This window comes from Anolis sagrei, chromosome 4, assembly GCF_037176765.1.
Source record: "Anolis sagrei isolate rAnoSag1 chromosome 4, rAnoSag1.mat, whole genome shotgun sequence".
NCBI classification, from domain to species: domain Eukaryota; kingdom Metazoa; phylum Chordata; class Lepidosauria; order Squamata; family Dactyloidae; genus Anolis; species Anolis sagrei.
In genome coordinates this window covers 240,315,437-240,335,804 of record NC_090024.1, presented here as the reverse complement: position 1 = coordinate 240,335,804, position 20,368 = coordinate 240,315,437, and the positions used below count along the sequence as shown (strand labels likewise).

Here is a 20,368-nt window from a genome sequence, read left to right as displayed (position 1 = left end):
GAGAATTCTTAGAAACTTCAGGGCTGTTCCCTCTTATGCTGTGAGGCTGAGAGGCTGTGAGCTCTCAGACAGAGCTTTTGGGACCTTTCTCCTGGAATTTCTGCTTCTGTATCCCCGGATGTTACTTTTCCCCTGGATGGCTATTGAGAAAGGAAGCTTTTCTACGGGACGAGCTGGTCTACATCCTATAGCTTAGCTACCTTGTGTGAGACTGCCCAAAAAATGGCTCCTTTGCCTCCCAGAGCCCAGAACAAGGGGCGGAACCAAAGCTTAATTATGATGGACAGGAGGCCTGCCCTATGACTGCAAACAGATAACAGAAAGAAAATAAAGTTGGAGCTCCTGGTACAGCTGTACCAGCACAGCTCCATCCAAGTGAAATCTCGGATATGTAGTTTGGTGTAGGATTTCAAATTCTCTGTTAAGGAGCTGTAGTTCATATTCTAACTATTCAAACAAAAAAATATAAATCTCAGATTTCCATTAAATAGTGCCACAAAAGTGAAAGTATTATCAGACTGGTATAATTCTAGCGTTGATATCTCCTCGCTGCTGCCAATGATGCAGGAGAAGAAGCGAAATGAGAGGCATTACTATTTACTACTTATCATATAAACATTTATTTCCTCCAAATTGACTTGATTCCTTTCAAAACAAAAATGACAGTGTTAAGCTGCTAGTTAGATTCCTCGCACATCAGATTCTAAGAATGGAACGCTTGAATACCTGGCCTACCAAATGTTTGAACTGTGCTGATTTATGTCATTGTTGTTTCTTTATGCAAAAAGTGTGGAAAATGTGTGTCAATTGGAGCCAGGGTTGTTAGCTTGAAAAAATGAGCTTACGCAATTGCATTCTCGAGTCCTCGAAGGCTTCCGCACATTGTCCTTCAATCAAAACGCATTGGGTGGCTTTCAACCTTTCGAAACACAAGAAAAGAAATTTAAAACATACCCAAAAATATGGAGCAAAAGCAGCGTACAGACCTAGAAAGCAATTGCACGGCAAAGAAAAAGAGATTGCCTGGTGGGGAAATAACATCAACGTAGGTGCCAAGGCAGCCCACCTGTGGAGAGTAATTGACGAGGCATCACTCAGGAGCAGGACTCACTTGGTGCATCTCAGGTGGTGGGTTTGGTTGCCACATCTCAAGGCACTTTCCAAAGTCTCAGGGAATTACTGTTTTTCTCTGGGTCTCCAGGCAGGGATGCAAATAGGGTTTCCAGGATTTCAAAATAGCAACGAGAGAGAGTTGATGTTTATGATGTGCGGCAGCAGGGCATGGATTTGACAATTAAGAAGCTGGAACGGTACTCTGTGATTCTAAATTGATCTCAGTGGGGTTTCCTGCTAAGTGGGATTCTTAGCACTTGGAATCAAGTGGCCTGCCTGTGTTATGGATGCAGTTCCACCCAAAGTAAATATAAATCTGCCCAAATACACATCTGCCTAATGAAATTGATTACTCAGAGATAACTGAGCCATGGCAGTGCGTGAAATGGTAACTTGACAATTTGACTACTGCAATGCACTTTATGCAGGGCTGCCCTTGAAGGCATCTTGGGGTGCATCTACACTGTCAGTTTGATTTATTTATTTCTCGCACTTCTACCCCACCCTTCTCAACCCCTGAGGGGGGACTTAGGGCGGCTTACAAAAGGCACAATTCAATGCCAGCACAACAACAAGATAAAAATAAAACATATATAAACAGTAATTAAAACAATTAAAACAACCCATCATACATCACAATCCCTAAAACCAATCTAGTGCTCAACGTTTGCCAGCTCAGAGTCAGTAAATTCAATTCCACATTGTCAAATCCATCAATTCTAGTCGTCGCTTGTCCTTTGTCTATCTGCCAGATTACCCGAAAGCCTGGTCCCAAATCCATGTTTTTAATTTCCATCTAAAAGAGAGGAGGGATGTCGATGACCTAATTTCCCCGGGGAGTGAATTCCACAGGTGAGGGGCCACCACCGAGAAGGCCCTGCTCTTTGTCCCCACCAACCTCACTTGTGATAGAGGTGGGGCTGAGAGCAGGGCCTCCCCAGAAGATCTTAAATTCCGAGGCGGGACATAGAATGAGATGCATTCGGACAGATAAGCTGGGCCGGAACCGTATAGGGTTTTGTAGGTCAAAACCAGCACTTTGAATTGTGCTCGGAACTGGATCGGCAGCTAGTGGAGCTGACATAACAGATGCAGCTGGATCCCACTTTAACAGCCATGGCTCAATGCTAAAGCATCGTGGGAATTGCAGTTTTACAATGACTTTAGCCTCTTTTTTTGCCAAAAAGTGCTGGTACCTCACCAGACTACAACTCCCAGGATTCCATACCATTGAGTTGTGGTAGTTAAAGTGGAGCCAAATTGCATTAATTTTACAGTGTAGGTGTGGAGCCCCCTGTGCTGGTAGGACTGAAGACCAACAGGTTGCAGGTTCGAATCCAGGGAGAGGCAGATGAGCTCCCTCTATCAGCTCCAGCTCCTTATGCGGGGACATAAGAGAAGCCTCCCACAAGGATGATAAAAACATCAAATCATCTGGGCATCCCCTGGGCAACGTCCTTGCAGACGGCCAATTCTCTCACACCAGAAGTGACTTGCAGTTTCTCAGGTTGCTCCTGACATGACATATAGTGTAGGTGCAGTCTTGGAAACTGCTATGGCACAGTCATAAAAATGCTACAAATAGACTGATATCAGGAACATTGCATAAAACCCATATAGGCTGTTAGGAACTGCAAGAGTTGAAGTCCAAAACACCTGGAGTGCTGAGGTTTGCTCATGCCTGCTTTAAAGGAATTGCACTGGCTGCCAATACATTTCCAAACTGGCTTCAAGATGCTGCTAATGAGATTTCAAGCCTTAAATGGCTTGACATGTTAGTTCTTGAAATAGTGCCTCTGTATAAAGTCCTGCCCAAAATTTAAGTTCCCTTGGGGTCCCCTTCCTTATGCCTGATCATTCAAAATGACATTCAAAGCAAAGACATGGAGCAGGGCCTTCTCTGCTGTGGCACCCCAGTTATGGAAAATCTTCCCTTTGGAGGCTCAGTTGGCACCAACATTGCTTCCATTTAGCATCAACTGGAAGAGTGCATGGTCCAGCTGAAGCTGATTATAGAGCAGTGGTTCCCAACCTTTTTTGACCAGAGACCACTTTGAGCAGGGACCACTTTCACCAGGGACCACTTGACCAGGAGTCCTGATTTGCCCCTCAAAAACAGCCTTAATGCCACATTGAAAGTAAATGAAAAATGCTTTATTTCAGCAAAACATAAGAGAACAGCACACACAGTTGCATAATGCAAAAGAAAGCAAAGAAGTCTTAATGCAGACACAATACTCAAGTCTCTGATAAAGCCCAAAATAAAACAGCAGTCTCACCTCAGACGAAGAACAACGTGCATTGATCAATAAATCCTTAGAAGCAGTTTCTCAAACGCAGACTCGAAGCAGGTACAAATGGTAGTGAAGACATAAGCATAAGGGTTGTTTGTTACCAGCAAAAGCTGACTACTCCTGCTTCTGATTTATAGCCCTGAATTCCCCATGAAGGAGGTGCTAGGGCGAATCCCAATTACTTTGATGTTTCTAGCAGCTATTCTAGCTGAACGGCATCTCTGCTCTGTTTCCTTTCGCCTTTCCAGAAATGTGGACTCTTGCAAACTTCATCCCCTGATTCTTACTCCCCTTCTGATTCCTGAACACTTTCCTGCTCCCATTCCTCTTCTGAAGATGAGGAATCCCTAATACCAGGGACCAGTCTGACCAGGGACCATACTGACCAGAGACCACTCTGACCAGGGACCATTTTGACCAGGGACCACTCTCCAACATTAGTACCCAAAGGGCAGGCATGTAGCCGGGGGGGGGGGGGGGCTTGATGGGCTTACCCCCCCCCCTCCCGAAATTCTCATGGTGGTTTGCGAAAAGGCCTTACTGGTGCATTATTTAAACTGTTATGTTTATTCATATCATGATCTGATCACCATACACCATACCCAGCGCACCAGCGGACAGCCTATCCCAGCTGCTTGAGACTGTGTCGGAGTGGTCCCTGAGGTTCCCCAGACTTATCGTCTTGGGGGATTTCAACGTCCACGCTGATGCAGACTCTTGTTCATCAGCGGCTATGGACCTAGTGTCTACCATGGAGACACTAGGACTCTCCCTCTGTACTACTGGGCCCACGCATCGGGCGGGGCACACGTTAGATTTGATTTTCAGCGCAGGAATTCAAGTGACCCAAGCCTCCACAATAGAGGTTCCATGGTCGGATCACTGCGCCCTGAGAGTCCGGTTGGAGCATGCCTACCCACGCTGCCAGGGCGCCGAGCCAATTTGGGCTCGCCCAAGGAGACTTATGGAACCCAGTAGGTTCCGGAATGCTCTGAGGGATCTGGAGCCTGCCAGCGACTCGATCGATGTGCAGGTGGACACATGGAACATCAGGCTATCCAATGCACTCGACGAGATCGCCCCTAGACGCCCTCTCAGACCCCGCCGAAATCGGTCTCCTTGGTTCACCGAGGAACTTCGACTGATGAAGCCGGAAAAGAGACAGCTGGAGGGCGTGTGGCGAGAACTCCGTGACAGAGCATCGAGATCAGCTTATGAGGCATTCAGGGAATCCTATGAGCATGCTATCACTGAGGCAAAGCGAGTATATTATGCTTCTTTGATAGCGTCTGCTAGCTCACGCCCGGCAAAATTGTTCAAAATAATTCGATCTCTAACTACGGTTCCTACTGTCCCAAAAAGTGGTGATCAGGCCCCTCCAGCCGAGGTTTTTCAGAGCTATTTTGCAGACAAGATCTCGCTACTTCGCCGGGACCTCCCCGCCACAATTGATACAGTGAGAGAACTTGAGACCCCATGGCCACTTGCTGGGCCCATCCTCGACCGGTTCATCCCGCTGGATGCAGGGGCTGTCGATAGGCTCATAGCTGCAGCTAGACCGACCACTTGCTCCCTCGATCCGTGTCCCTCTTGGTTGGTGAAATCCTGCTTGGAGGGATTACGTGACCCTCTGTTGAAGATCATAAACAGCTCCCTTGAGCAAGGAGTCTTTCCAGAGGGTTTAAAAGAGGCGGTGGTCTCTCCTTTGCTGAAGAAACCAGATTTAGATCCCTCGGTTCCCTCCAGTTACCGCCCAGTTTCAAATCTCTCGTTCCTGGGCAAGGTGATTGAGAGGGCAGCAGCGGAGCAGTTGCAGCAATTCCTAGACGACACAGCCGGACTAGATCCCTTCCAGTCCGGCTTCCGTGCGGGGCACGGGACAGAGACTGTGCTGGTCTCCATCACGGATCACCTTCGATGCCAGCTTGACCAGGGCGGTTCAGCGCTGCTTGTGCTATTGGATCTCACAGCAGCATTTGACACAGTCGACCACAATCTCTTGACCCACCGCCTTGCTGTTGCTGGAATCAGGGGGACAGCTTTAAAGTGGCTGTCCTCCTTTCTTCACAACCGTGGACAGCGAGTGGAGAAGGGAGGCCTGGTCTCTGAGAGGTCCCCTCTATCTTGTGGGGTTCCTCAGGGGGCCATTCTCTCCCCTCTGTTGTTTAACATCTATATGCGACCACTTGCTCAGCTGGTTCGAGGTTTTGGGCTTGAGTGTTATCAGTATGCCGATGACACTCAGCTGGTGCTGAAGATGGAAGGCCGACCGGACTCTGTACCCGATTGTTTCCATCAGTGCCTCGAGGCCGTGACTGGATGGCTGCGTGCCAGCAGGTTGAGGGTGAATCCAGCAAAGACGGAGATCCTATGGCTGGGTGGACCGGGCAGTGGGGACATCCATCTGCCCACCCTGGATGGCGAGGCGTTACGCCCGTCATCATTGGTAAAGAGTCTGGGAGTCCTTTTGGACCCTCTGCTGACAATGGAGGCCCAGGTCTCCGCCGTGAGCAGAACCGCCTTCTTTCACCTGCGGCAGGCTAGACGGCTGGCCCCCTACCTGTCCAGGGACGACCTAGCTATGGTGATCCAGGCCACGGTCATCTCAAGACTGGACTACTGTAACGCCCTCTACATTGGCCTCCCTCTGTCGGTGATTCGGAAGCTCAAGTTGGTACAAAACGCAGCTGCTCGGCTTCTTGCGGGAATTCCGATGAGATGCCACATAACACCAATCTTACTGCAGCTGCATTGGTTACCAATTGAGCACCGGATCATTTTCAAAATGATGGTACTCACCTTTAAGGCCTTGCATGGTCTGGGGCCAATGTATCTGAGGGATTGTCTCACCCCCTACCAACCCCAGAGATCCCTCCGTTCTGAGGACCAAGATCTATTGGAGGTCCCCAGTGTCAAAACCTTGCGTCTAGCGGCAACCAGACGCAGAGCCTTCACAGCAGTGGCGCCATCAGTCTGGAATGCTCTGCCACCTGAGGTTCGTGCCCTGCGGGACTTACCAGCTTTCCGCAGGGCATGTAAGACATACCTGTTCCGACGGGCTTTTAATGTTTGATACTGTTGTTTTTAAATTGTTTTAAATTGCTTTTAAATTTTGTTAGATTTTAGCCATTCTTGTAAGCCGCTCCGAGCCCCAGGGGAGTGGCGGCATATAAGTTTAAATAATAAATAAATAAAAAAATAAATAAATATATCCCATATGCATGGGGGTATTGAGGTGACAATACAAAAGATTTGTTAGGGTAGACCCTCTTTCACTCAGACTCAGCCCCCCTGAAACAAACTCAGCCCCCCTCCCCCAATTGAAATCCTGGCTACGGGCCTGATGGGAGTGGAGGCATAAGCATCAGGGTTGTTTGTTACCAGCAAAAACTGCTTCTGATTTATAGCCCTGAGTTTCCCCATGAAGGAGGTGCTAGGGCGGTTCCTAATTACTTTGACGTTTCTAGCAGCTATTCTAGCTGTATGGCGTCTCTGCTCTGTTTCCTTTCGCCTTTCCAGAAATGTGGGCATTTGCAAAACTTCATCCCCTGATTCTTACTCCCCTTCTGATTCCTGAATACTTTCCTGCTCCCATTCCTCTTCTGAAGATGAGGAATCCCTAATATCACTTCACTTCACTTTATTTCTTAATTAGTCACTCTCCACCAAGGTGCTCCGAGCGACTTACAGTCTAAAATAGCATTTACACAATATAAAAACATTCAACATAAAAACATTCAACAGTGACTATTTGGCAAATTAGATCTGATTACTTAAATTCACAACCAAACAGCCAAGTCTTGAGTGCCTTTACAAAAGGTCGCAACTCCGACATTGCTCTAATGTATGGAGGCAAAGAGTATGGAGGCAAAGAGGCAAATACCAGGGACCAGTCTGACCAGGGACCACTCTGACCAGGGACCACTTTGACCAGGGACCACTCTCCAACATTAGTACCCAAAGGGTTACAAATCAGTTTCTGGTCAACTTTAGATTTGGTTTGGCTATTTGGGGTGCTGACTCAGAAAATTATATTGGATAGACCACATCAGCTCTAGTTTCTGATACAGAACATATGCCATCCAGTTGTCACCATCTGCTTGTACACAGAAAACCATATTTAATTAGCCATGGCACTATAAAAAGGCTTCACGAGACCAACCGCTCTCGTTGCAATGGTGTAGTAATGGTGAGGTCATGGACCATATTTTTTTAATTCTTGTGGACCACTGGTGGTCCATGTACCACAGGGTTGGGAATCAGTGCTACAGAGTCACCCAGGAAGATATAGAGATTTTTGTTGCTGATCTCTCAGGTAAAAATAGTGCTATAGTCAAAGGCTTTCATGGCCGGAATCACTGGGTTGTTGTAGGTTTTTTTGGGCTATATGGCCATGGTCTAGAGGCATTCTCTCCTGATGTTTCGCCTGCATCCTCAGAGGTAGTAGGTCTGTTGGAACTGGGAAAATGGGTTTATATATCCGTGGAAAGACCAGGGTGGGACAAAGGACGTCTGCTGGAGCTAGGTGTGAATGTTTCAACTGACCACCTTGATTAGCATTTGATAGCCTAGCAGTGCCTGGAGCAATCTTTTGGTGGATTAGATGTCCACCAAACGCAGCACCCAAACACGAATCAAGGAACATGAAAGGCACTGCAGACTACTTCAACCAGAGAAATCAGCCATAGCAGAGCACCTGATGAACCAACCTGGACACAACATTTTATTTGAAAACACAGAAATGCTGGACCACTCTCACAACCACCATGTCAGACTACACAGAGAAGCCACTGAAATACACAAGCATGTGGACAATTTCAACAGAACGGAGGAAACCATGAAAATGAACAAAATCTGGCTACCAGTATTTAAAAACTCCAAAATTAAAGCAGCACAACAACAGAGAGGAAACAAACAAGGACATCTAATCACCTCTCAACAAAAGTTTGCTCCAGGCACTGTCAGGCCATTATATGCTAATCAAGGTGGTCAGTTGAAACATTCACACCTAGCTCCAGCAGACAAGAGTCCTTTGTCCCACCCTGGTCATTCCACAGATATATAAACCCATTTTCCTAGTTCCAACAGACCTCACTACCTCTGAGGATGCTTGCCATAGATGCAGGCGAAACGTCAGGAGAGAATATCTCTAGACCATGGCCATATAGCCCGAAAAAACCTACAACAACCCCAAAATAGTGCTTTTTTATATTCAGTTTTTCTGCTGTTTCTTGGGGACCTGAACCCTTCAACCCAACATGTGGAAGTGATATTGTTTTGCATCCAACAATTCTAAGTCATTCGTCGGTGAACAACTGAGAAGGCACTTCCCCATGTCCTCACTTGGACATTCCTTCCTATGTTGGTGGTGGTACTGAGAGAAAGCATTCTCCTGAAGATCTCAAAACTCAACCAAGCTCATATTGGGAGGAATGGCCTTTCAGATTTTTCTCCAACCAAGCTGCAGTGTATATGGCTTTATAAGTCATAAGCAGCACTTTGAATTGTGCCTGGAGATGCAATTATTCTGAGCCTTCAGTAGAGATGCACCGAGGTGTGGAAAGCAGTGCTTGAGGTTTGCATGCGTAACCACTCTAGTGAAGGTCTTTAGATCTTTCTGTGACTCTTTTCAATTTGCTCTCATTCAGGGGGAAAGGACAATGGAGGATTCCAGTGGTTGGTTGAAAAATAGTGGCCCTGACCCATCAAAAGGCAACAAGAACTAGTTAGGAGGAGTTCTAACATCCAATTGTTATCTGTTTTTTCAGGCATGAAAGAAGCGGTGGTGGTCCAGCCTCAGCATTTTATCTCAGTCCTAGTCGGAGAATCTCTCAAACTGGAATGCCAGGTGACCGGTGAAACACCTGGAGCTGTGAAGTGGTTTTTAGGAAATGGTCCTGATCGGAAACTTATCTATACAGACAAGCTCCATGACCAATTTAAGAGAGTTACACGTCACAAAGAAAGCTCTGGCACGGATTTCACCATCACCCTCCATAATGCCACTCTTGAAGATACTGGGACGTATTACTGTGTGAAGCAGAGGAAAGAATCTGGCAAAGATAACACAGACTTGAAAAGTGGGGAAGGAACTCAGGTGGTTGTGACAGGTAAGTGGCAGGAGCTAGGGCAAAATTGGCTTCCTTTGTAGTCTTTTCTTTGGCTGTTTCAGATCATCAGGTGTCTTAGACTACAAAACCAACCACACTCTGCCATTGGGCATACTTGCTGGAGATAATGGAGTTATTTGGGTAGAATCATAGAATCATAGAATCAAAGAGTTGGAAGAGACCTCATGAGCCATCCAGTCCAACCCCATTCTGCCAAGAAGCAGGAATATTGCATTCAAATCACCCCTGACAGATGGCCATCCAGCCTCTGCTTAAAAGCTTCCAAAGAAGGAGCCTCCACCACACTCCGGGGCAGAGAGTTCCACTGCTGAACGGCTCTCACAGTCAGGAAGTTCTTCCTCGTGTTCAGATGGAATCTCCTCTCTTGTAGTTTGAAGCCATTGTTCCGCGTCCTAGTCTCCAAGGAAGCAGAAAACAAGCTTGCTCCCTCCTCCCTGTGGCTTCCTCCCACATATTTATACATGGCTATCATATCTCCCCTCAGCCTTCTCTTCTTCAGGCTAAACATGCCCAGCTCCTTAAGCCGCTCCTCATAGGGCTTGTTCTCCAGACCCTTGATCATTTTAGTCGCCCTCCTCTGGACACATTCCAGCTTGTCAATATCTCTCTTGAACTGTGGTGCCCAGAATTGGACACAATATTCCAGGTATGGGTAACCTGATTTGGGAAGGTAAATCTAGAGATGGTGAGCAGTAGTTACTGTTAGAGAAGCAGCAGTGGGGTAAAAATCATAGAATCAGAACATTGGAAGAGACCACAAGGACCATCCAGTCCAACCCTCTTCCACCATGCAAGAACACACAGCCTCTGCTTTAAAACTTCCAGAGAGGAAACCCCACCATACTTTGAGGAAACATATTCCACTATTGAATAGCTCTTACCACCAAAAAGTTATTCCTAATGTTTAGGACCTGGAACAGTGCTCAAACTTATTCTGGTTCCAGATTTTTCAGACAGCACAAATGTGGGTTTTTATGTACATTCACATAACAGTCATAGAATCATAGAATCAAAGAGTTGGAAGAGACTTCATGGGCCATCCAGTCCAACCCCCTGCCAAGAAGCAGGAATATTGCATTCAAAACACCCCTGACAGATGGCCATCCAGCCTCTGTTTAAAAGCTTCCAAAGAAGGAGCCTCCACCACACTCCGGGGCAGAGAGTTCCACTGCTGAACGGCTCTCACAGTCAGGAAGTTCTTCCTCATGTTCAGATGGAATCTCCTACCTGTCCGAATGTATTCTCCCCTGTCAACGATCAAGACAAGTAAGATCTTCTCATGGGGCCCTGCTCTTGGTGCCAACTTTCTAGTCCCAGCTTCACACTCATCCATGTTCAGTACCTGTTCTTTTTCTAATTCATAGGCCTATAAAACAATTGGCCTCCTGGCCCACGGAGAGCCATCATGATGTAGTGCAGACATGGGCAAAATTCAGTGTTCCAGGTGCTTTCGGCTTCAACTCCCACAATTCCTAACACCTAGTAGGCTGATAAGAATTGTGGGAGTTGAGGTTCAAATACCTGGAGGGCCGAAGTTTGCTCAGGCCTAAGGTAGTGTTTTGGATCTTGGGTGAGAACTGGAGAGACCAAGGTTTAAATCTCATACTTGCCAAATGTATCGGTATGCCAGGGACAGCCCTGATTTATCCTCTGTTGCCCCAATTTTCAATCTGCTTTTAAAACCATACCATTTTCCTCTCCTCCTTCCACTTCTTCCCTTTGTCCTCAACCTACTTCAATTGCTGCCAACACAATTCAAGGTTCAGCAATTTTGTTGTTCTCCTTAACTTCCATAAGACTTTGACTTATGGTGACCCCATGAATGAGAGACCTCCAAGTCACCCTTTCTTTCTTCAGAAAAGATTCTGCAAACTCAAGGGCACCATGGCATTCTTGGTTGTCCATTCTTCTGGTATTTATTTATCATGTCAGTATCAACCAGACAATTGTATTACATTTTAAACAAATTTTTAACAAACAGACAAAACACAGAATTTGCAAGCTTGGTAGTTGATTAAATGTCCTTTGACCAGTAGCTGTCCACTTGGAGTGCCTCTGGTGTTGCTGCAAGGAGGTCCTCCATTGTGCATGTGGCGGGGATCAGGTTGCATTGCAGCAGGTGGTCAGTGGTTTGCTCTTCTCCACACTCGCATGTTGTGGATTCCACTTTGGAGCCCCATTCCTTGAGGTTGGCTCTGCATCTCGTGGTGCCAGAGTGCAGTCTGTTCAGCGCCTTCCAAGTCGCTCAGTCTTCTGTGTGCCCAGGGGGGAGTCTCTCATCTGGTATCAGCCATGGATTGAGGTTCTGGGCTTGAGCCTGCCACTTTTGGACTCTCGCTTGCTGAGGTGTTCCAGTGAGTGTCTCTGTAGATCTTAGAAAACTATTTCTTGATTTAAGTCATTGACGTGCTGGCTGATACCCAAACAAGGGATGAGCTGGAGATGTCTCTGCCTTGGTCCTTTTCACTATGGGCTGCTACTTCCCAGCGGATGTCAGGTGGTGCAATACCAGCTAAACAGTGTAATTTCTCCAGTGGTGTAGGGCGCAGACACCCCGTGATAATGCGGCATGTCTCATTAAGAGCCACATCGACTGTTTTAGCATGGTGAGATGTGCTCCACACTGGGCATGCGTACTCAGCAGCAGAGTAGCATAGCGCAAGGGCAGATGTCTTCACTGTATCTGGTTGTGATCCCCAGGTTGTGATCCTTCTGGAATATGGCTGCTTTCTACCTCACTAAGCATGATTATCTTTTCTTGTGAGTGATCTCTTCCCATGGTCTTCATCTTGGCCTCTAGGGAGATTCAGATTTGATTTGCTCTAGAACCCATTTAATGGAATTTCTAGTAGCCCATGGTGTTCCTCACAACTCTTCTCCAGCATCACACCCCAAATGAATTTATTTCCTTCCTATGAGCTTTCTTCTGTTCAGTTGTCACAACCATACAATAAAATTGGAAAATATGAAGGCATGGACCATACCAACTTTAATATTCAATTATATGTCGTGACACTTCAGGAACTTGTCTAGTTCCTTCATAGTTCCTTCCAACTCCTTGTCTTCCAACTTCTTACTGTAATCATCAGTGAGAACAAGGCATGGAAAATGTTCAACCATCACCTACTTTTAAATTATGTAGATCACTTGAAGATGTTATTTTTGTTTTTGTAATGTTCAGCTCTATCTTTGCCTTTGCATTTTCTTCCTTGACTTTCTCCATGTAATCGTTCCACATTTTTGCTATTTTCTGCCAGTAGAATGATGGTTAAATTGTTGATGTTCCTTCTTCCAATTTTCACGTCTTCTTCCTCTGATTCTAATCTTGTCTTACGCATAATATTTTCAGCCTACAAGTTAAATATATATAGTGTGATAAATGCAACCAAACTCTGAAATTGCTTAGCCTTACATTTATAGTTTTCATCTGTTCTGGCCTTGAAACCCACTGGGTGACCTTACGTAAGTCACTTTCTCTCAGCCTCTAAGGAAGGCAATAGCAGATTTTCTCTGAATAAACCTTGCAAAAAAATCAACAATCCTTGAGAGGGTTTGCTTAAGTCAGAGTTGACCTGAGGACACACATGAACAACACAGTCTGGCCCATTACACCATCATTAGTATCATTACTATGCAGTACATCCAGAAGAATGGTAAGTCCATGCAAAAATTCCTAGCTATGGTGGTGGGACATTTCAGTATGAAAGATCAATATAATCTTTAGATCTTAGGGCCCTTCCACATAGTTATGGCAAGGTGATTCCACTTTAAATTTCAGGAAAGCTGGGATTTTCAGTTCTGGAAGGCAGACTTGGAACTCTCAGTGAGAGCTCTAGTGCCTCTCCAAAGACACTACAAGATACTGTCGAAGACTTTCATGGCTGGAATCACTAGGTTGTTGTAGGTTTTTTCGGGCTATATGGCCATGGTCTAGAGGCATTCTCTCCTGACGTTTCGCCTGCATCTATGGCAAGCGTCCTCAGAGGTAGTGAGGTCTGTTGGAGCTAGGAAAAAGGTTTTATATATCTGTGGAATGACCAGGGTGAGACAAAAGACTCTTGTCTGCTGGAGCTAGGTGTGAATGTTTCAACTGACCACCTTGATTAGCATATAATGGCCTGACAGTGCCTGGGGCAAACTTTTGTTGAGAGGTGATTAGATGTCCCAGATTTTTTCCCCCTCTCTGTTGTTTTCTGCTGGCCTGGAGACTAGGACGCAATGGAACAATGGCTTCAAACTACAAGAAAGGAGATTCCATCTGAACATCTGGAAGAACTTCCTAACTGTGAAAGCCATTCAGCAGTGGAACTCTCTGCCCTGGAGTGTGGTGGAGGTCTGTTGTTGTGGACACAGCATTTTATTTGAGAACACAGAAATGCTGGACCACTCTCACAACCACTATGTCAGACTACACAGAGAAGCCGTTGAAATCCACAAGCATGTGGACAATTTCAACAGAAAGGACGAAACCATGAAAATGAACAAAATCTGGCTACCAGTATTAAAAAAAACTCTAAAATTACATCAGCACAACAACAGAGAGGAAACAGGCAGGGACACCTAATCACCTCTCAACAAAGGTTTGCTCCAGGCACTGTCAGGCCATTATATGCTAATCAAGGTGGTCAGCTGAAACATTCACACCTAGCTCCAGCAGACAAGAGTCCTTTGTCTCACCCTGGTCATTCCACAGATATATAAACCCTTTTCTCTAGTTCCAACAGACCTCACTACCTCTGAGGATGCTTGCAATAGATGCAGGCAAAACGTCAGGAGAGAATGCCTTTAGACCATGGCCATATAGCCCGAAAAAACCTACAACGCACTACAAGATTCCAGAGATTCAACAAGGAGAGCTAAAGTGGAATTATAAGGTGCATCTACACTGTAGAATTAATGCAGTTTACCACCATTTAACACAACAGAATCATAGGAGTTGTAGTCTTCAAGATCTTTAGTTTTCTCAGCCAAAAAGTGCTGGTGCCTCACCAAATTGCAGGTCCCAGAATTCCATAGAAATGAACCATGGCAGTTGAAGTAGTGTAGATCAGGCCTGCACAACCTGCAGCCCTCCAGATGTTTGGGCCACCAACTTCCAGAAGTCCTAGTCAGCTTGTCCAATGGCTAAAATTTCTGGGAATCAAAGTCCGAAACACTTGAAGGGCCACAGGTTGTGCAGGTGTGATGTAGTGGCAGCCACAGTGGTGCAATTGTGTAGTATGAAAGCAAATGTGCCATTGTACCAGGTGACAACACCAGGCTGGACTGTAATGAGGTCAGAGCCTGAAAATGCAAAACACATTAATTGATCATTGAGCAGCGGCAGCGCTAACGCAGTCACAGTTGTGCTAATACATTACTTAATCATGGGTGAATTGATAAGGAGAATTAATTGGCGGACATTAAAATGTGAAGAGACATTTTGGGAAGTAATTCATGGCAACAATTGTTCCCCACCAAATTAAAAAGTATAATTATAAATCACGAAAAATGACCTTGTAAGGCCCTCCTCCATTTCAACTGTGTGGGTGGAATGTAATCCTCTGCCTGAGCAGAGTGCCTTGGAGTCACAGGATTGGATGGAGTCCCATGTAAACCACATTGAACTGGATGATATGGTAGTATAGACTCTTATAATGCAGTTCAATGCAGTTCAATTTGCATTATGTGAATCTGCACTAACCATATAATGCAGTCCAAACTACATTATATGGCAATGTAGATGAGGCCTTTGCCCGACCCCTTGTTTCTGCTCAATATTCCAGTTTATAGAAGTTCTTTTGAATTTTGTTCCCATTTTCCAGTGGTTTAAGCACACACACACACGTTCTGCCTTCGAGAAGTTTGGTTTGCATTGCCGCTTAGTTGCATAAAATAGCATCCCTTTGCATTTTCCCCCAAGGTTGCTACAGTCTTAGCTGCACCCTGAAAGTTAAACACCTACATAGAACTTCCAACTCTTTGGTCATAGAATCAAAGAGTTGAAAGAGACCTCATCGGCCATCCAGTCCAACCCCCTGCCAAGAAGCAGGAATATTGCATTCAAATCCCCCCCGTCCAGACTCTGTTTAAAAGCTTCCAAAGAAGGAGCCTCCACCACACTCCGGGGCAGAGAGTTCCACTGCTGAACGGCTCTCACAGTCAGAAAGTTCTTCCTCATGTTCAGATGGAATCTCCTCTCTTGTAGTTTGAAGCCATTGTTCTGCGTCCTAGTCTCCAAGGAAGCTGAAAACAAGCTTGCTCCCTCCTCCCTGTGGCTTCCTCTCAAATATTTATACATGGCTATTATATCTCCTCTCATCCTTCTTTTCTTCAGGCTAAACATGCCCAGCTCCTTAAGCCGCTCCTCGTAGGGCTTGTTCTCCAGACCCTTGATCATTTTAGTCGCCCTCCTCTGGACACATTCCAGCTTGTTAATATCTCTCTTGAATTGTGGTGCCCAGAATTGGACACAATATTCCAGGTGTGGTCTAACCAAAGCAGAATAGAGAGGTAGCATGACTTCCCTAGATCTAGACACTACGCTCCTATTGATGCAGGCTTTTTTTGCCCCCACATCACATTTTTGGCTCATGTTTAACTTGTTGTCCATGAGGACTCCAAGATCTTTTTCACACGGACTGCTCTCAAGCCAGGCATCGTCCCCCATTCTGTATCTTTGCATTTCATTTTTCCTGCCAAAGTGGAGTATCTTGCATTTGTCACTGTTGAACTTCATTTTGTTAGTTTTGTCCCATCATCTCTCTAATCTGTCAAGATCGTTTTGAATCCTGCTCCTGTCCTCTGGAGTATTGGCTATCCCTCCCAATTTGGTGTCGTCTGCAAACTTGATGATCCTGCCTTCTAGCCCTTCATCTAAGTCATTAATCAAGATGTTGAACAGGACCGGGCCCAGGACAGAACCCTGCTGATGGCACTCCACTTGTCACTTCTTTCCAGGATGAAGAGGAAGCATTGGGGAGAATCACCCTCTGGGTTCGTCCATTTATCCAATTACAGATCCACCTCACCGTAGTTTTGGTGATATGGTGGTATGTAGCCCACATTGGACTAGTTTCCTTGCCAGAAGGTCATGAGAGACCTTGTCGAAGGCCTTCCTGAAATCCAGGTACACTACATCCACGGCATTCCCCGCATCTACCCAGCTTGTAACTCTATCGAAAAGGGGCAACAGTTGATAAGGGGCAACATTTGACAAGAGAGTTCTATCTAATAGGACGGCAGTGTCCATGAATATTGGTATCCACAATGGGTCCTGGAAACAAATCCCAGTGGATATCAAAATCCCAAAATCCCCAGATGGGCCTTAGCTTTTGACAGAACACATCCAATGCAAGCAGAAAGTGCTGTGTTTGATCATTAGTATTCCTAGTTAAAAACAAAAGAGATAACAGATGTTGGAAAAGACCCTGGATGGTTCCTGTCATCCAAGAACAAAGCTCAGAAAAGAGACTTTTAGGATTGGCAGTTCTCAGAATCTAGTTTAGCAACATATGAGTGGAGAAGGGGGATTCTGGGAGTTGTATTTCAAAAGCAGGATTCCCAGCATATGAAAACATTTGAATGACGAGATCTGATGTTGCTGTGCTTATCTCTAGCTTTCAAGAGTGACCGCTATATCATCCCAACAGTTGTTTGTATCCTCCTTGCTGTCTTGCTTGCTGCGGCCATGTACTTTTACATAAGGAAGAAAAGAGGTAAGTGGCTGAGGATTTCAGAGTCTACAATACACGGAGATGTGGAAAAAGAACCATGTAGGTTCTAATACCTCCTAGGGATATTTTGTTTTTCGTGTCAGGAGCGACTTGAGAAACTGCAAGTCGCTTCTGGTGTGAGGGAATTGGCTGTCTACAAGAAACTGGCAGAACTGGTGGAAGCTAGGATTGACAGTTGGGAGCTCATCCTGACTTGCGGCTTTGAACTGCTAACCCTCCGGTCAGCAGCTTTTCCTGCAGCTAGTGATTTTAACCACTGTGCTATTGCAACCATTTCATGGTCAGAATGACTGGTTTGCTGTGAGCTTTTTGGTCTGTATGGCCATATTCCAGAAGAATTCTCTCCTAACGTTTCGCCTGCACCTGTAGCTGGCTTCTTCAGAGATTCTGTTGACAATGAGGCAAGTGGAGTGTATATATACCAGGTAGATGCCATAAACAAAGGCAGGTGAAACATTAGGAGAGAATGCTGCTGAAATGTGGTAGTACAGCCCAAAAAGCTGACAGCAACATACTCAATTGTAGGATGATGATGGTTCAAATTTCGCTCAGCCTAATTGTCCTCAAAGGTTAAAATTCAGACCAGGAAGAGGCATATTCTTTGGTAGTTAGTGGTCCTCCATGTCACTAAGATGGTGAGTCCACACTGGGTTTCAAGGAGTTCCTCAAGAGGCAGAGGTCTATCCCCAAAGTAGCTTCAGCACCTTGGAGAGTTCCTTTATTTATGTACTAGCTTGGGGACCTGGCGCTGCCCGGGTTATTTGAGAAAGGAATTATGTATCAAGGTTGGTCTTTATCAGTTATTTATATGGCTCGCAGTGGTCTCAGGAAGTGCTAAGTTTGGTATGGATCAGTCATTGCATGAAGGTCACAGCGGTCTCAGAAAGTGAGTTAAGGTACTGCAAGTCCCATCATCCATAGTCTCCCTCAAACATCACCAGAATGTTGAGTTGGCCATGGGGGCTCTCTGTGCCAAGATTGGTCTTTATTGGTATTTGGATGAGTGTCACTGTGGTTTCAGGAAGTGAGTGAAGGTACTGCAAGTCCCATCTTCCATTGTCCATCCTCTGCACCAGGATGGAGAGTGGGTCATGGGGGCTCTGTGTGCCAAGTTTGGACTTGATTGGTCATTAGATGACTGTTGCAGAAGTCCATCCTTCTCACCTCGCAGGGAACTTGCTATACACATAAACATTTAGACATACAACATATTTATTGTTTATTATTTATTTACTATATTTGTATACCACCCTTCTCAGCTTTCAAGCAACTCAGGGAGGTTTATAGACAGACGCAGAGCTAATTTAACATTCCAGCTTTTCCAGCTTCATGAAGGTATGCTCGATTCCAGCCAGGTAGCATGGGGGGGGGGGGGGGAGAGAGAGAGAGAGAGAGAGAGAGAGCTGCCGCTTCACCATCCACATGACATTGAGTCCTTCATGGAGTGCTTCCTCATTCTTACTCACACTGCTGTAAGGTTTTATGGTGTCGTAAATTAATTAAATTAACCTCCTCGCATAAAGCAGTACCTAAATTTCCTACTTGACAGATGCAACTGTCTTTCAGGCTGCATAGGTCGACAGCAAACTAGACTATTAATGGTTGGGAGCTTACGACTTTAGAGTTTCAGCCAAAACCAGAGGAGATTCCTTACCATGGAATTCACTAGCTTCTATTGCCTTGTATCATGTTCTCGTTTTGGTGTCTAAACCAGCCTTATAGGTATTTTACACTGTAGAGCAGGTTTGGACCAACTTGGGCCCTCCAGGTGTTTTGGACTCCAACTCCCACAATGCCTAACAGCCTACCGGCTGTTAGGCATTGTGGAAGTTGAAGTCCAAAACACCTGGAGGGCCCAAGTTGGCCCAAGCCTGCTGTAGAGTGAATGCAGCTTGACTCCAATTTCACCGTAGTTGCTCAATGCTATGGAATCCTGGAAACTGTTGTTTTGCCAGGTCTTTAACTTGCTCTCCCAAGGAGTAATGGTGCCTCACCAAACTACATCTCCCACACTTCTATAGCATTGAGGCATACCGATTGAAGTGGTGCCACTCTGCAGTGTAAATGCATCCATTGAGTACAACCTGACCTCCTGTCGGGAGGCTGGGCTGCTGCAGCTGCCTTTATTTCCTTGGGTGAAAGAAGGGATTTAAATGCAATAAATACCTTCAAATTAAATTTCAAATGCTCTGTAATTAATCCTGCCCTCTCTTCTCCTGTGTGTGTGTGTGTATCTAGGTTGGAACAGTGGCACCTCAAGGTCTGTCTGAATTATATACCCTTTAATTAACTTTTCCTCTTATTCGGAGGACATTTGGGGAGCCGCAGTAATTTGGCAAACCGGTGGCCCTATGGCAGCTTGGATCCAGAGAATATGACACCAGCAGTTTTATGCAAACAGCTCAGCCGGGTCCTCTTCTCATTTTATGTTTCCCGAACAGCGTCCGCTTGGCCTGCATGCCAAATTACTTTTGAATCGGAGAGGAGTTTACAGAATAGTCTCTGATATTCCAGGTGATAGTTTTCCTCTCTGTAAAGCGGTAGTTCTCAACCTTACTAATGCCGTGACCCCTTAATACAGTTCGTGTTGTGGTGACCCCCAACCCTTAAAGTATTTTCATTGTTATTTCATATGTTATGAATGACTTTTCAATAACTTTGAAGCATAGGTTCTTTTTATTGCAATTTCCAGCGTGAGAAGATATATCAGATTACAGAAAACATTTAGACAAAGAATGACGTTGGACATACAGACATACAGATTCTATGCAACTACATTGGATTCACAATTACATTGGTTATTTATTTTTATTTATTTTATTTGTCGTGTCAGAACAACCAGTCTAACAGAACAAAGCAAACAAACAGAAAAATACACAACTTTGAGTTTGGTAGCTGGTTAAATGTCCTTTGACCAGTATCTGGCCACTTGGAGTGCTTCCGGTGTTGCTGCAAGAAGGTCCTCCATGGTGCATGTAGCAGGGCTCAGGTTGCATTGCAGCAGGTGGTCAGTGGTTTGTTCTTCTCCACACTCGCATGTCGAGGATTCCACTTTGTAGCCCCATTTTTGAAGGTTGGCTCTGAATCTCGTGGTGCCAGAGCACAGTCTGTTCAA

At 45.5% G+C, this 20,368-nt stretch overlaps 1 protein-coding gene across 2 annotated transcripts in view; it reads left to right on the top strand.

The window, feature by feature from the left end:
* LOC132772563 (tyrosine-protein phosphatase non-receptor type substrate 1-like) overlaps positions 1-20,368 on the top strand; it is a 54,085-nt gene that overhangs the window by 22,173 nt on the left and 11,544 nt on the right. For both annotated transcript variants that reach the window (XM_067467067.1, XM_060771467.2), the window contains exons 2-4: positions 9,176-9,517; positions 17,137-17,235; positions 19,492-19,513. In XM_067467067.1, the coding sequence (XP_067323168.1) occupies positions 9,176-9,517; positions 17,137-17,235; positions 19,492-19,513 (463 nt within the window). The remainder of the gene's footprint in view (positions 1-9,175; positions 9,518-17,136; positions 17,236-19,491; positions 19,514-20,368) is intronic.